This window comes from Balaenoptera physalus (genome assembly GCF_965194825.1).
Source record: "Balaenoptera physalus genome assembly, chromosome: 3".
In the NCBI taxonomy this organism is placed as follows: Eukaryota; Metazoa; Chordata; class Mammalia; order Artiodactyla; family Balaenopteridae; genus Balaenoptera; species Balaenoptera physalus.
The window spans coordinates 29,931,554-29,946,472 of NC_138890.1; the positions used below are offsets into that span (position 1 = coordinate 29,931,554).

The following is a 14,919-nucleotide window of genomic DNA, read 5'->3' on the forward strand; positions in this document are numbered from 1 at the left end:
TTAACGTCAAACCACTGAGAAACGGTGGAAACCCAATTCCAAGTCATGCAGTTGTGCTCAGGGGCTTTAGGCACGTTACACTCTTCCCTCCTGATACAAACCTATGGAAGCACTTTTGAGAACAAACCAGAGAGCCCTAAAATATCTATGTTCCATATACTTGAAAACACTGCATAAAGACAGAATTTTGGTCAATGAAGCTACCATTTAAATGGCTTTTTAATAGAAGTTCATCATCAGACAGTCACAGATGTACTTTTTTTTTTTTTTTCTATTTAAAAGGTCAGGTTTTCTTAGTTGGTGCTTTCTTAAGGTAGGGCACATATGCACTTGTTTTCTTACCTCTTTTTGCCTTGGCTACTAGGAAGCGCCAAGATAAATGTAATAGACAACTACCATTAGATTAGGGATATATTTATTGCCTTCTCTTCCTTAAAACTTCCTCTAATTTTCTATTTTCTCTTAATGCTATTATTATAACTCTATTATAAGTACATTAGGGTATAAGTAATAAATAAGAAAGAAATAAACATTTCTGGAACTTCTGAATTACCGGAGTCAATTTGAACCTCCCACATTAGTCCAGACCTAAGAAGCCCAGTGCCACCTTCCTGCTATAAGTTATCGTCACCTGCATTGAGAGCTGGAATTGTAGCTAATGGCCCTCCCAACAATCCGGGCAGGCACCCTCTGTAAGGTGCTCTTGCACTGCTTGGCTGTGTACAGAGAAAACTAGCAAAAGTCTATCATTTCTGCCATAGACCGCAATTCTGACAGGTATTATAGAAATTGAGTCGAAGGTGGCCTCTCTGCGTGTTGGCCCTATGGTATTTATTTCTTCACCATAGTCCGGGATCTCAAGAGCCCACTGGTGCCAAAGTCAAATTTTTACCCATCCAACTGTTTAAAATGAAGCTCAAATAAGAAGATTTTTTAGTTGTTTAGAACCTGCCTGTTTTGCATACCCCCTAAAGCTGCACCCAACATCTGCTAGTCATAGATAAGATAAACCCCAGGGCTATAAGAGACCCCAAACTGCTGCTGCTTTGGTGTTCTCCAACCCAGAGACTCCTCATGGTGCTCTGAATGACATCATCTAGATGCCTAGGCCCCCTTTCCAACCCCCTTTCCCCTGCCCTCCTCCTCTCTAGGTAGTGGTCCCAGAACAGCTGCCTTTTGGGGGGGGGGATGGGCATTGTTATGCAGTGAGGGACTTCCCCCAGATGCAAAGTTGTGAAAGCAGCAGCCACTCAAATTAAACTCATTGTGTGCTCTGGCCATTTTGTGGTTATATCTTCTTCCTTGAGCAACTGCTGAAATCCCTCAAACTCACTACACTAGGGCAGGGACGCGAGCAGGCTTGTATTCCCAGGCGTCTCCCTCAGGACAAAGCCCTGCCAGGAGCCGCTCCTTTCCCATTTGGAAACACCTGCTCTGTGGGACCGCATGGGCAGGCACTGGGGCAGGTCAGCGTTCTGTATTTACTCTGTTCAAGCGTGTGCCCCAGCGTAGATTGGGTACCCAACATGTTTGATGAAGGACCATCTGGAGGAATAATAAGGGCTTGCACACATAAACACGGGAATGCAGCAAAAGGTCCTGGCAGCCAGGTAAAGAGTTAATAAAGTTTGCTGGGCAGAGGGATTCCTGGATCTCTTTGCTGATGGGCGCGAGGGGACCTGGGAACACTCCAAGCGCGTCACAGGGCTGCAGGACCCGTTCGAAGGTCCGGCCGGCCTCCCTTGCAGCAGCGCGCCCTCTGCACGGGCGGAGCGCCACTCACCCGCTTCTCCAACATCCTCAGCAGCAGGCGGAAGCGCTCGTCCTCCCGCAACCACGGGGGAAGCTCTTTCTCCCCGTGGCTCTTGGCCTGTTCCAGCTGCTCCTTGAGCTCCTTCAGCACCGAGATCTCCTGAGTCAGCTGGCTGTGCCAGGTCCTGGTCGCCTGCAGGTCCAACTCGAGGTCCAGCGAGGTGCGTGGTAGGCGCTCGGCGCGCAGGGATTTGACAGACGAAGGCTACGGAGGTGGGGATGGTTTTTGACCCGTTATTACAGGGCCGGGTCTAGTGAGCTCACACGACCCCCTGGTCTGAACCTCAGACACCCTTCCCTCCTTCGTTCATCCGCGGGCTTCCGCTCCTTCAAGAATGGGGCTCTCCCTCCCCCTGGAGCCCGTCTTGATGTTCTCCATGTCTACTGCTCGTATTATTGAGCATTTTTATGTCCCAGGCACGGTGCTAGGCGCTTTACTTCTGTTACCTCAGTTCATTTTCACAACCCTGCGAGGTCCTGACCGTTATCATCTGCACAGATGAAGAGGCTCCCAGAGGTTAAATCACACAGATTATAAGCAGTAAAGCCGAGATTCCACCCCAGCTCCAGAACCTACCCACTCACTCCCTACACGGTGCTGCTTTCCCTACTCACAGTGTCCTCAACATTTACCCCCTCCTTTACTGGCTTCTTGTCGCTGTCCTGCTCTAAAGCTGTCTCCTCAATGCAGGTCTGTCCCCCACGCATTGACTTTGTGGTCCTGTAATGGACATCTATCGTTTCTGCCTGTTCAGCTTCCACGTCTCTAGCCTTAGAGTAACAGCGTCCTCATCTTCCCTTGGGGATCCACTCATCTGCCGTAGTCAATCCATCTGTTTCACATGGGGGGGGGGCTTCAGGGATGGGAATGTGACCTGAACCTGGCCAATCAGAGTCTCAGTGATTGCTTCAGGGGTGAGCATGTTATCCAAGCCCAGGCAGTACCACTCAGTTCTGGCACTTCTGCTGAGCTACTGGGAAAAGAGGCAATGTCTTTACACAGAGGTCGCTGAGCCAGCAAGGTATAAACCTAGAACTGATCATGGTCGTCTTCACCAGCAATATGGGGTAGCCCTGTTTAAGAATTAAGCCATCTGGAGAGAGCAGTGCCATGAGAGGGGGGACTGAAGCGTGATGACATTGGTTCAGCTCCTGGATCAATCCATGCCTGAAGTCAGTCCAACATCCTAGAGTTTTCCATTAAATGAGCCAATACATTCCCTTCTTCACTTTCAAGCTATATTTGAGTTGAGTTCTTCAGTTATCTGTATGTAAAAGATCTTGATTAACTACAATCATTAACTCTCCTATCAGAAAACACTAATCATTAAAAAAGAATGACTAAATGACTGTGGGAGATGGAGTTCGAAGATGGCTCCCAAGATTCCTACCTCCTAACATACAAGCCCTGTGTAACCCCCTCCTCTTCAGCGTGGGTGGGACCTGTGAATATGATGGGCTACCACTCCTATGATTAGGTAACTGCAGGGAGTGAGTCGTAGGATGTGCAGGGGGAGCAGGCGGGAGCTTCTGCAGCTGCAGCATCATTTCTCCAGGAGTGGATCCCGGAACACCTGCTCCAGAATCCTCCGAGGAGCTTATTAAAATGCGGTTTCCAGGGCCCCACCCCAGCTGCCTGTATGAGACAGTCTGGGAGTGTGGCCTCGGAATCTGCATCATCAACAAGCTCCCAAGGAGACTTGGTGCTCCAGGGACTGTAGCACCAGCCAACCACAGCAGACGGGGTGGGGCTGGGGTGGGACATCCCTGCCACTTAAGGCCATGTCCACGTTCTCCGGCAGCCAGCGCTCTCTCCTTTCCGGGTGCGCCTCTTCGGCACTGCCTTCTTTCTCCTGCTCTCTCTAGTTCTTTCTGGAGACTTGGGTGGGGCGGGGTGGGGACAGGCACAGGACCACTCTCCGTGCGGGCTGTCAGCAGCAGGCCCGCGGGAGATGCGGAACAGCTGCCCCTGCGTGGGGCTGTCAGCACCCTCTCCTTTCTCTGCACTTTCTCTTTCCCTTTGCTCTCTCTGCTTCTCTTTCTGACATTCTGGCTCCTGGGTTTCTTCCAGTTCTGCAAGCTCGCCAGAACTACTGTCGAGCCTGCGTTGAAAGGCCAAAGTGGGGAGGGCCACACCGCACCTCCTGCAGCCCTGACTGGTTGGTGAAAGTCCCTGTTGGGAGTTGGGCCATTGTCTAAGACGGCCTCATCCTGACCCCTCAGCCAAGTCTCCGTAAGGAAAGGCCAGATTGCTCTGCGGGGACAGCTTGTTGCCTCTTCCCTGCGCGTTTCCAGCTGGACTGAGAGAAGTCCATGGGGGCCGGGGAGGGGGGGGCGCCCGGCTTCTCTGCCAGCAGGGAGGCTGTCAGGACCTGCAGCTGCCCAGTCAGCTAGACGACACACACCGAACAGAGTCCTGCCTGAGGCAGGCTCCCATCGGTGGCTGTGACGTCTTGGGTTGATTAGTTCTTAGTGACTCTGATTCCTACCCAAGAAAACAAAACCAAGTATGCACACTCCTGATCTAAGCCTATTGGTCATAATAACGATGTTACATTGACCCTCTGGCACTTTCCCCAGCGCCTCCCCAGGCCTTACAGTTCACCAACTTCCATTTGCAAATAGCCCCATGCTTGCGAGAGTGACTTTCTTCCAACCAGTGGCTGAGGAGAAACGGTCAGGCGTCAGGGGATGTGTGTGCCGGACACGTGGCTCGGGGAAACGAGGGAGGAGCAGGTGGACGCACAGCTCCGAGGTGATCGCCTTACCCGCTTCATCCTGACGCTGCGCCGCTCCAAGGAATTTCGAACAAAAGGTGGCTTCTTGGACAGGGTGGAGCTGTCACTGTCACTTCGGTTCAGCTGCCAGAGAAAAGGCGTGGGAAGCTAATGAAGCTCTAAGTGCATGCGGAAAGCCCACTGGGGCCTGGAGCATGGTGGGGTCCCCGCCCTCAGCCCAGTCCTTCCTCTCCTTGTTCCCCGGGGGCTGCAGGAGGCAGGTTCCATTCAACCTTCCTTTTCTCTCTCGGTGAACACTCACTGAGTGTGTACTCAACGATGCACACCCCTACATGCCAGCTATGCGATATCTCATGTAACCCTTCCAGCAACCCATGGGTGAGGAGACGGAGGGTTAGGGGTTACCGAACTTGCTCGAGGTTGGAGAGCTGGTAGCCGCAGCATGGCGGGGTTGACACCCGACAGCGTGACTCCAGGATCTACTGACCTCTTGACCTCCCACGCTAAGGCCTATTTGCATCAACTCTTCCCTGTTGCCCCGAGAGCCGCTTTCATGGCTCAAATGGAGCCCCTGTCAAGACTGACATATACATAAAAAAGCAGCCCACAGGCAAAGCCTCGGGGACCGTATCCCTGGAGAAGATGGGCTCTGTGAGGGCTGTGCCGATCACGGCTCTCCCCTCCTCAGAATCCTTCAGTCACTTAGTGACATGGACTGGACATTAGCCCCAGAGGGCTAATGTTCCTCATCCATAGCCAGAGATCAGGGCTATGGTCAAGGCGGGTGCTTTTCCACTGACAGTGTGTGTCCCCAGTGGAAGGACCGGAGAGGGAGGTGAGGATGGCAGCATATCCCAGGATGTGTGAGGCGGGGGCTTCTCTCCGGAGTCGTATTTCCAAGTCACTGGGATCGCCACAGGCTGATGCTACAGAGTCTGTTTATTCTGGCAGCTGTCAGCTCACCGCTGCAGGTCTCTTCCGAGAAGCTGTCCACATTGTCATTTTTGTGGTTATTAATAATTATTAGTGATAATGATATTAATAGTCCTGCTACGTTGATGAAATAGCTACTACACCAGGCAGAGGCTCCACCAGAATGAGAAATAGACAACAGTAACCATAACAGCCACATGGACGGAGCCCCTACTATGTACCATGGGCTTTACTGACAGTTTCATTGAATCTTCAAACAATCCTAACTGAGGGAACTGAGGCCTGGAGACATTAACACACTTTTATAAGTCATGCAGTAAGCATTTCACTCACGTTCAGTGAAATGTTCTGGTAAGCATCAGAACAAGAGTTCAAGGTCCCGTCTGTTTGACTCCAAGGCCGTGTCCTCTTCTGGCCCCCAGGATGCACATAGGGCTCAGAGATGAAACGAATATACAGACAGAGGGGTGGACCATCTTGACTGGGGTGGATTCATACAAATAGACGGGCTGCATATCATATCAGAAGGGGGATTTATCCTACATTGTTTCAATCCATAGCTGACACTCACAGAATATGTGTCATACCAACTAGAATATGTGTCAGGACAATTGATGCTTAAGTCGTAGCTGTTTTTTTTTTTTTTTTTTTTAAATATTTATTTATTTATTTGGTTGCACCAGGTCTTAGTTGCAGCAGGCAGGCTCCTTAGTTGCAGCACGTGGGCTCCTCAGTTGCAGCAGGGGGCTCCTTAGTTGCAGCAGGCGGGCTCCTTAGTTGCAGCTCGCCACCTCCTTCATTGCAGCACGCAGGCTCCTTACCTGCGGCACGCATGTGGGATCTAGGTCCCTGATGAGGGATTGAACCCAGGGCCCCTGCATTGGGAGCGCAGAGTCTCATCCACTGCACCACCAGGGAAATCCCGAGTCGTAGTTGTTTATATGCTAAAGACCATGTTATAAAAAGAGCGATCAAAGCTACATTAAGTCCTTGAATTTAACTTTTTCTGAAAGATGTTGTAATGCATTTGATTTCAGACATGGTAGAGAATATCGCTGCCTTTTTGTTATTTCCATCTGATGGCTAGGGAAATTGAGGAGCAGAGAGGTGAAATAACTGGCAGTCAGAGGGAGCTAAAGGGAAATGAGAATTTTGGAAGGACTGTATCCTTCAGGTCAAAGTGCGCCGACCAACACATGTGCCAGCACTGCTGATAAATACGTAGGTGTTAAAGACACAGGGGTTGGGGAGAGCTGTGGGGAGTATAATATACCGTCTCTACCCCTCACGGATTTAAAGTCCAGTGGGGGTCCCAAGCCCAGGAAACTCACCAGGTGACACAGGCCATGCTGAGGACCAAAGAAGGGAGACACCCAGCAGAGGGTACTTGATGTGCAGATGTGTGGCATCAGGCCAGAAGGGATTGCTTGTATTCAGAACAAAGTGCCCCGACTTTCTGCATATATGAAATGGGATTAATACAACATGCCTTGCAGGGCTGTTTGTGACATTAGATGACACAGGAAAATAGGGATTTTTTTGGGGGGGGGAGGGGGTGCTAATCTAATTACCATCCTCGTACGACTCTTGGTGGGAGATGAAGCCCACTTTCCACGAATGAAGCAGAAAGTACCAGAGTCTTGCTTTCATGGCCTCCCTTGTAGCTAGAAGCAGGCACGGGACTAGACTCTGACAGTTAGATGCAACTGCTCTGGTCTTTGAATCACAGCCTGGTTAGCTGGACCAATTCTCTGTCACTGTGCCTCTTGGATTTAACCAGGCCATTCTCCTCTGCTCCATGAGCATCCGTGTTTCTTGGTTTCTCAGGGAGAAGCCCTTAGTGGTTGAAGAGTGGCCGCAGCGGCAGTAGCCGGAGCTTCCCTGGCCTCCTGCAGCGGTAGGAGTCTGGCGGAGGAATCAGTGCTGAACCCCAGAGGCAGTGGCACAGCCAGCTGGGACCACGTTCTACAGCAGCACTTGGAGTATCCTCCCTTGACTGTCTTTGTGGTATGACTTTGGTTGTGGTCTGGCCCGCCTTGTTCCTGCCTGATTTCTGAGGTTGGTTCTACAGCTTTCTGACGAATATGTGAACTACTCAATTTCCTTTCCAAACATTTCTTCCCCGCATACACTGCTCACAGTCTGTTTCTACTGCTTGCTATTAAGAACCCTGACCAGTACTGGACTTGGTACTGGGGAGTGGGGTGCTATAAACCACAGACCGGAAGACAGGGAGCTGGCTGTGTACTGGAGGTAGGATGGGGCACAGCACAGACACCAAGATTCCCTGTTGGGAATTTGAGAATGCTCATTCTGTGGGTGAAAACCAGAGGGATACACTTGTTACCTGTTGTATCTCGAGAGACAGACTGCACGCCTATAGAGTTTTAAGGGAAATGATAGGAAAAAAATTCAGGATGTTGTACCATTGGCTACTTCTTGTAGCCTTAAGTAAGAATCTACAAGAAACCGATAAGCTTGGGCTCAAGTGTAGTCAGAAAACAAAGAAGGAAAAATATACGGCTTTGCTAAGAAAGACCCTTTCTTTTTTTTTTCTCGTTTTTTTGGCTGCACCCCGTGGCACGTGGGATCTTAGTTCCCTGACCAGGGATTGAACCCACGCCTCCTGCATTGGAAGGCAGGGTCTTAACCACTGGACTGCCGGGGAAGTCCCAGAAAGGTCGTTTCTGCCTGTGGCAGGTGACCCATGCAGAGTAGGAATTTTTTAATCTGCAGCCCTGCAGGGTCCGGATAATAAAATATGGGAAGGGCCCAGCATAGTGCTAGGTGTGTTAAAGATGCGTAATAAATGGGACTGGAGGTCTTTGTTATTCAAGGATGCCAATCCTGAAAAAGGCCACCTAAAGCGAATCCATTTACCCAGGAGACCAGAATTTTATTGTAAATATTGGGGAAAAAAGTTTGAGTTTTTAGTTGGAAAAGAGAAACACTTTTCACAAGTTATATTTCATATCTTCCATTTGACAAAATTACAACTGCATTCTAAATCCTGATGGCAAAGGATGAATCAAACACTCATTTCTTTTGGTGTGATGTTTCCAACAAGTGACATTCTTCACTTTGTGTTTGATTTCCACTGCACGTTCATAAAGTCGGCAATTTTGCCAGAAACAGATTATCCATTATCCTAAGGGCTTTTCTAAGTCCTTCAAGTTATTCACATTTGAAACATGGACTGGATTTTTCTCTTCTTCAGCTGTGTGCTGGCTTAATTGCAGGATTCTTCACTTGTAATTCACGAATTCCCTCACGTTAAAATCACATTCAGTGACTGCAGGAAACCCTGTACCTTTCGCAAGATACGCAGCTACATTGCAGGTGTTCACATTGTCTTTTCAGATGCTTACAAGCTCAAATATTAGCTAGAGACTTGACACAGATGGGAGAGGTTTACGTTATTTCTGGGAGGTATTACAGGGAATGTTTTGGGGGGACTAATTTGAAAAGTAGCCACAATTTCAAATTAGTGAAATTGTCATGTTATGAAAAAATTACCTTCCCTACTCAAGCTTATAATTGGAGGCCTTGGATACCGAATATCAGATATTGAACCCCCCACATCCCCTCCCCCTCCCCATAACAATAGGCAGGTGGGTGGCAGGTTGACGAGGTGGGGCAGGTTCCATGGGCCTTTCCTGTGACAACTTATTGGCACACTAGGCAGGAAGCGTCTGTTTATGCTTCTGGTTATTGCTGGTTGGTTCTTCATGGTAGGAGGTAAGGAAGGTAGGTAGGAGGTAAGGAAGGATGTCGACATGTCATTTGAGCGTCAGGAACAGGGTCTTGGTTTCTGTAGCCCCAGCAAACAGCATGACCCCTCAGACGGGGTAGACTAATTGGATAGCAAGGCAAAGGGATCAGGAAGCCAAGCCTACTGCACGGCTTCTAAATCCAGCGGGGCCTGCAAGAGCAGGTCGGCAAGTGAAATAGGTTAAAGAGGGCCAGGTGGAGGCCACAGTGAACTTGAAAGCCCTGCCCCTCCACCCCTCCAAGGGCAGTGGCCCTCACTGCTCAGCTCCAGCCAGCTGTGTCTGTGACAGAATGTGTAGCCCATGGGGCCAGACAGTCCCTTTTTTTCCCAAGAGAAACTGGAATTTTATTTGAAACCTCTTCATTTTTTAAAATTTTTAATTGAATTTCCTAAGTTTTCATTGTTAGCAAAAAGTTCGATTAAAAAAACCCCTAAACCCATGACTAAGTAATAACAGGTCTGTTGCTATTTTGTAACCTCAGGCTGCACGCTGCAATTGCCCTGGAAGGGGAGGAACTGCCTGCCCATCAGGGATGGTGAGGGTCAGTCTGATCTCAGCAAGGGGTGTGGCAGGGCAAGGCGTAAACAAGGAGGAGGGGAGAGTTGGTTGGAATTATAAAATCACTGGCCCTGTATTGGTTATGGAGGCTTTCCCAGGCTTTAGCTAATTCAATCCTTAAAGCAACCCCATAGAGTCGGTCTGTTAACATTATGAGGAAACAGGCTCCGACGAGGACGCAAGGTGAGCGTGATGGGAACTTGCACCCAGAACTGTGTGAGAACCAGGGCTCTCGGCTACTGGGAGAGAAGCAGGTGCTCTGGGGGAGGGAAGCGCCACACGGTTGCTTACCCGGCACACGTACTGGCTCTGGGGGCCCGGGGAGAAGGTCTTGGAGCGGATGATGGTGCTCCCTCGAAGAAATGGCCCTGGAGATGGTGCACCCACCCGGCGGTCCTTGGGCCGCACCACCGTGGGAGATGGGGCTGGGGTCTCCGTGTTGGTCTCTTTGTCCACCTGAGGAAGAGGTCACAGCTGTGAGGCCACCGGTATCCGCAGAGTCTCAGCCATCCACCCTGAGACTCATGGGGCACCCTCCGCAGCTGCTCCCCACCCCTGTCACCTTGCCTCTGGTCCTCAGTCACAGCCAGGGGCTTCCGCGGCCCCAGCCCAGCCAGGACAGCGCCCGAGGCCCCGAGTACTGGCCCCCAGTCCTCCCTGACACCTGTGGGCTGGGGCTAGTGGGAGATGTTCAGTCCCCTAACAAGCTCACGTAAGCAGCAGAGGTACCTCACCCGCCGAAGTCCCGGACTTCACACCCTCAAGACCAACCGTATTTTAACAAAGCCGTAGCCAAGGCCTCCACGGCCCCAGCCAAGAACTGCAGATGTTTTCATGGAGTTATGGAGGCAACTAGCAGATCTCGTTATCTAAACTAGGTGATCAGGTTTTCTATTGTCCTTTCACAGTAGTTACCAGCAGAGGTAAATAAAAACACCCAAATGAAGGGCCTTGATTCACCAAAACAGGGCCTTCATGTGATTTTGAAAAAGGCACCCCCTTTGGCTGGAGAAACTACGGAAAGACTTCCCCTCGGTGCGGGGCAGTCAGAAGGCAGGCCCAGGTTCTCCTCTCACACCCCTGCTGCACCCCCCACCCCGCCAGGGGTCAGGCACCTTTGTGCAGTGCACAACCTGCCTCTCCAGCCCCACATGCCCAGCTCAGACACAATGGGTCACTCTACTTCCAGGAGTCCTGCAGGTCAAAGAACATGGAGGTCTCTTTGGAGCGTGAAGCCTGTTGTATCATGTAACCCTAGTGCAGCAGGGAAGCAGGAGGCGAAGGGAACTTGACTAGAACCTCTTTCCTATTGCACTTTGGGCAGATCCAAATGGAGAAATCCATTCACTCAAAATCTTAGAACCCACCTGCCAGGTTGGTATTACTTGTGTCCATTTTACAGATGAGGAAACCAAGGCTGGAGAGGGATGAAGTCATCTGCCTAAGGCTACACAGCTAGGAAGGAGCAGAGCTGGCATTTGAACCCAGACCCACCTGCCTGCAAAGACTGAGGTCTGCCCAGAAAACCGGGAACTGCAGAGGGCGGGAGAGATGAGGGGGATGAGTCAACTTCTCCTGGCTTACTGTCACCGAAATGACCCCAATTCCAGGCAGGGACACTCCTACACAACCTTCTGCAGGTCATCCCACTCTGAAGGCCTGTCTCCTGATGCTGGAGCATGAGACTTAGCCCCGAGCCTTTTCTGATTGCCCAGGTTCAAGGATTGAGGGCTATTTCCCCAGGACAGCCCTTCCCGTGTCCCCAGCCCTCCCTACCTTTAGCGCTGGGCGCTCATCCATATCATGTGAGGCTTTCTCAGCGAAAATGTCTTCTTCCCCTTCCCCCTCTTCCTCCTCTTCCTCCTCCTCCTCCTCAGCTGCTGTCTCGTTCTCGCTGGTCCCCTCCTCGCACCTCCTGTGATGACAAGGCACTTTGATTACCCACAGCACCCACTTTCATCTGTTCACCTGCCATTTAAGTGCATCCAGGGCCAGGGCTTCCAAGCATTTTCAGGATTGAGGACACTTTTTAAAAAAATCAATTTTAGTGAGGTATATTTTACATATAACAAAATGCATTTCGTGTATAGTTTGATGAGTTTTGACCAATGTATGCCCCTGTGTAACCACTACCGCACTCAAGATAAAGAATGTTCCATTACCTTGAAAGGTTCCCTTGTACCCTTATCCCAGTTAAACTTTCCCCAGCCCCAGCCCACCACCGATCAGCTTTCGGTCACTAAAGATTCCATCTGATTTTTCTTGTATTTCATAGAAATGGAATCAGACAGTATATGCTCTTTTGTCTCTGGCTTCGTTCTCTCAGCATCATGTTTCTGAGATCCATCCATATTGGTGCATAGTATCAATAGTTCACTCCTTCTTATTGTTGAGTAATCTCCCATTGGATGGACAGACTATACTTTGTTCATCAGGTGATAAACATTTGGATTGTTTCCATTTCTTAGAAATTATGAATAAAGCTTCTATAGACGTTCACCTACACGTCTGTGTAGAAATAGGATTTCATTCCTCTTGGACGTTGTATTAGTTTGCTAGGGCTGCCATAACACAATACCACAGACTGGGTGGCTTTAACAACAGAAATTTATTTCCCACAGTTCTGGAGGCTTAACGTCCAAGATCAAGGTGTGGGCAGGTTTGGTTTCCTCTGAGGGCTCCCTCTGTGACTTGTAGATGGCCACCTTCATGCTGTGTCCTCATGTGGTCTTCCCTCTGTATGTGTGTCCCTGGAATCTCTCTGTGTGTCCAAATCTCCTCTTCTTATAAGAACAGTCACAGTGGATTAGGGCCCACCCTAACTTTAACAGCCTTGTGTTAACTGAATCAGCTCTTTAAAGACCCTGTCCTCAAAAACAGTCATTCTCTGGTACTGGGGTAAGAGCTTGAATACCTGAATTTTGGGGAGACACAATTCAGACTATTACAGATATATATATACACATACCTAGGAGTAGAATTGCTGGGTCAGACAGTAAGTATAAGTGATTAAATGTTTTTCCCACGTGGTTATACCATTTTATGTTCCCACAGTAATATTATGAGAATTCGGGTTCCTCACCTATACTTGGTATTGTTAATCTTTAAATTTAGTCATTCAACTGAGTGACTACTCGTATCTCGTTCTGGTTTTAATCTTCACTTTCCTGTTGAGAATATTTTCCTGCATTTATTGACCATTCATATTTTCTTTTGCAAGGTGTCTGTTAGAATTTTTAGCCCATTTAAAAATTGGGCTGTCTTTTTATTACAGAGTTGTAAGAGTTCATTATATATTCTAGATTGGAATCCTTTGCAAATATTTTCTCCAAGTCTCTGGCTTGCCTTTTCCTCTTCTAAATGGTGTCTTCCGAAGAACAGAAGCTTTTGATTGTGATAAAGTCCAGTTTATCAGTTTTTCTCTTTAATGGTTTGTGCTTTTTACGCCGTACCTAAGAAGTCTTTGCAAAGAGTTTCTCTGGTAGTTTCTTTTAAAAGTTTTATAGTTTCAGCTTTTATGTTTAGCTCTATGATCCATTTCAGATTAATTTTTGTCCATGGTACTCAAAATTTATTTTTTTCTATATGGATAGCCAATGGGGTGGCTGTACCATTTGTTGAAGAGACTTTATTTTTGGTGATACTCTTCATAATTATCCTTTCTCCTTGGACTCCAGGGTTGGAAGGAGTTGGTGTGACAAATGGATGGAATTTGTTAATTAGTAATTTATCTCCATTCCCATCTTTACTTTTCAAAGACATACATAACCACCAGGCTTCTGATCAGCATGAGATAGTATTACCATACTGAGCTGGAGGAATTCCAGCCAAAAGCAGAGAATTTGACACCTAGTTAGCTGGCTCAGTGAGACTGTGGATAAACATAAAATCTCCCTTAGGATTTTCCCAACAGGGAGAACAGATCTTGGCTCTCCATCCCCAGCCCTGTGATGAAAAGCTCCCTTGCACTTAGATGGGGACTATCGCTATGGAGGGGCTTCTCCCCGCTGGCCTCTTTTTTTTTTTTTTTTAAATTTGGTTGCACCGGCTGTTAGTTGTGGCAGGTGGGCTCCTTAGTTGCAGCACGTGGGCTCCTTAACTGCGGCTCCAGGGCTCCTTAGTTGTGGCTCGCCGGGTCCTTCGTTGCGGCATGCAGGCTCCGTAGTTGTGGCACGCGAGTGGGATCTAGTTCCCTGAACAGGGATCGAGCCCAGGCCCCCTGCATTGGGAGCGCGGAGTCTTATCCACTGCGCCACCAGGGAAGTCCCCCCCAGCCACCTTGATCTACTCATAAAAGAGCCATTAAACACGAGTGCTCTCAGCGAGCGCCTTGGTGAGGATTGTGTAGATGCCACATCACTAACCAGCATGGACTGAGGGCTTAATGAACCGCAGGTGCTTCGCGGAGGTCTCACAACCACACTGAAAGACACTCTTGTCTCCGTTTTACAGATTCAAAAGCGGAGGATCAGAGAGTGGGTAGGCCTTGTCCAGTGTCACAGGCCACTCAGTGGCGCAGCCAGGTTTCCAATCCACGTTTGTTCAATTCCACGAAGCGCTCAACCACTAGGGAAGTCTCTTCTTTGTGACTAAGAAGCTGATCTAAGTATTTTCCAGGAAGGAAAAAAAAAAAAAAAACCCCTCAATTGTAAAGAGAAAAATAATTAGTCACATCTTTGCACCCTTTGGAAAAGTGGCCAAAAATAAATAAATAAAAAATTTAAAATATATATCTGATAATATGAAGTGAGGGTTTGGGAAAAAGGCATATCCCCGTGGGGAATGTTAATTAGAGCAGACAATTTATACTCTGAAGTCAATTTAGCAGCATCTGCTAAAACAAAACATGTACATATTCTTGATTAAATACTCGTCAATTATATTGTATCAGAGAGGATGTAGCTTTAGGGGTACTCTCAATCACTGCTGGTGGAGCATTTACTAGGACAATCTTACTTGAGAATGATTCTGCAGTGCCTGGTAAAAAATAAAACACACATGCCCTGGGACTCAGCTAGGCCACTTCTCAACCTCTGTCCTAGACAAACACACACAAGTCCCCGAGGAGGTAAATACAAGGGTTTTCACTCTAGCATTGTTTGTGA

The 14,919-nt window shown here is 48.7% G+C and overlaps 1 protein-coding gene across 2 annotated transcripts in view; it reads right to left on the reverse strand.

Moving 5' to 3' along the window:
- Nucleotides 1–14,919, reverse strand: part of WWC1 (WW and C2 domain containing 1) — a 149,933-nt gene that overhangs the window by 2,925 nt on the left and 132,089 nt on the right. For both annotated transcript variants that reach the window (XR_014262048.1, XM_082456401.1), the window contains exons 18-21: nucleotides 11,591–11,729; nucleotides 10,106–10,270; nucleotides 4,581–4,673; nucleotides 1,784–2,017 (exon numbers count right to left, since the gene is read on the reverse strand). Coding sequence is in view for 1 of the 2 variants with exons in the window: in XM_082456401.1 (XP_082312527.1) it covers nucleotides 1,784–2,017; nucleotides 4,581–4,673; nucleotides 10,106–10,270; nucleotides 11,591–11,729 (631 nt within the window). In the remaining variant the exon portion in view is untranslated. The remainder of the gene's footprint in view (nucleotides 1–1,783; nucleotides 2,018–4,580; nucleotides 4,674–10,105; nucleotides 10,271–11,590; nucleotides 11,730–14,919) is intronic.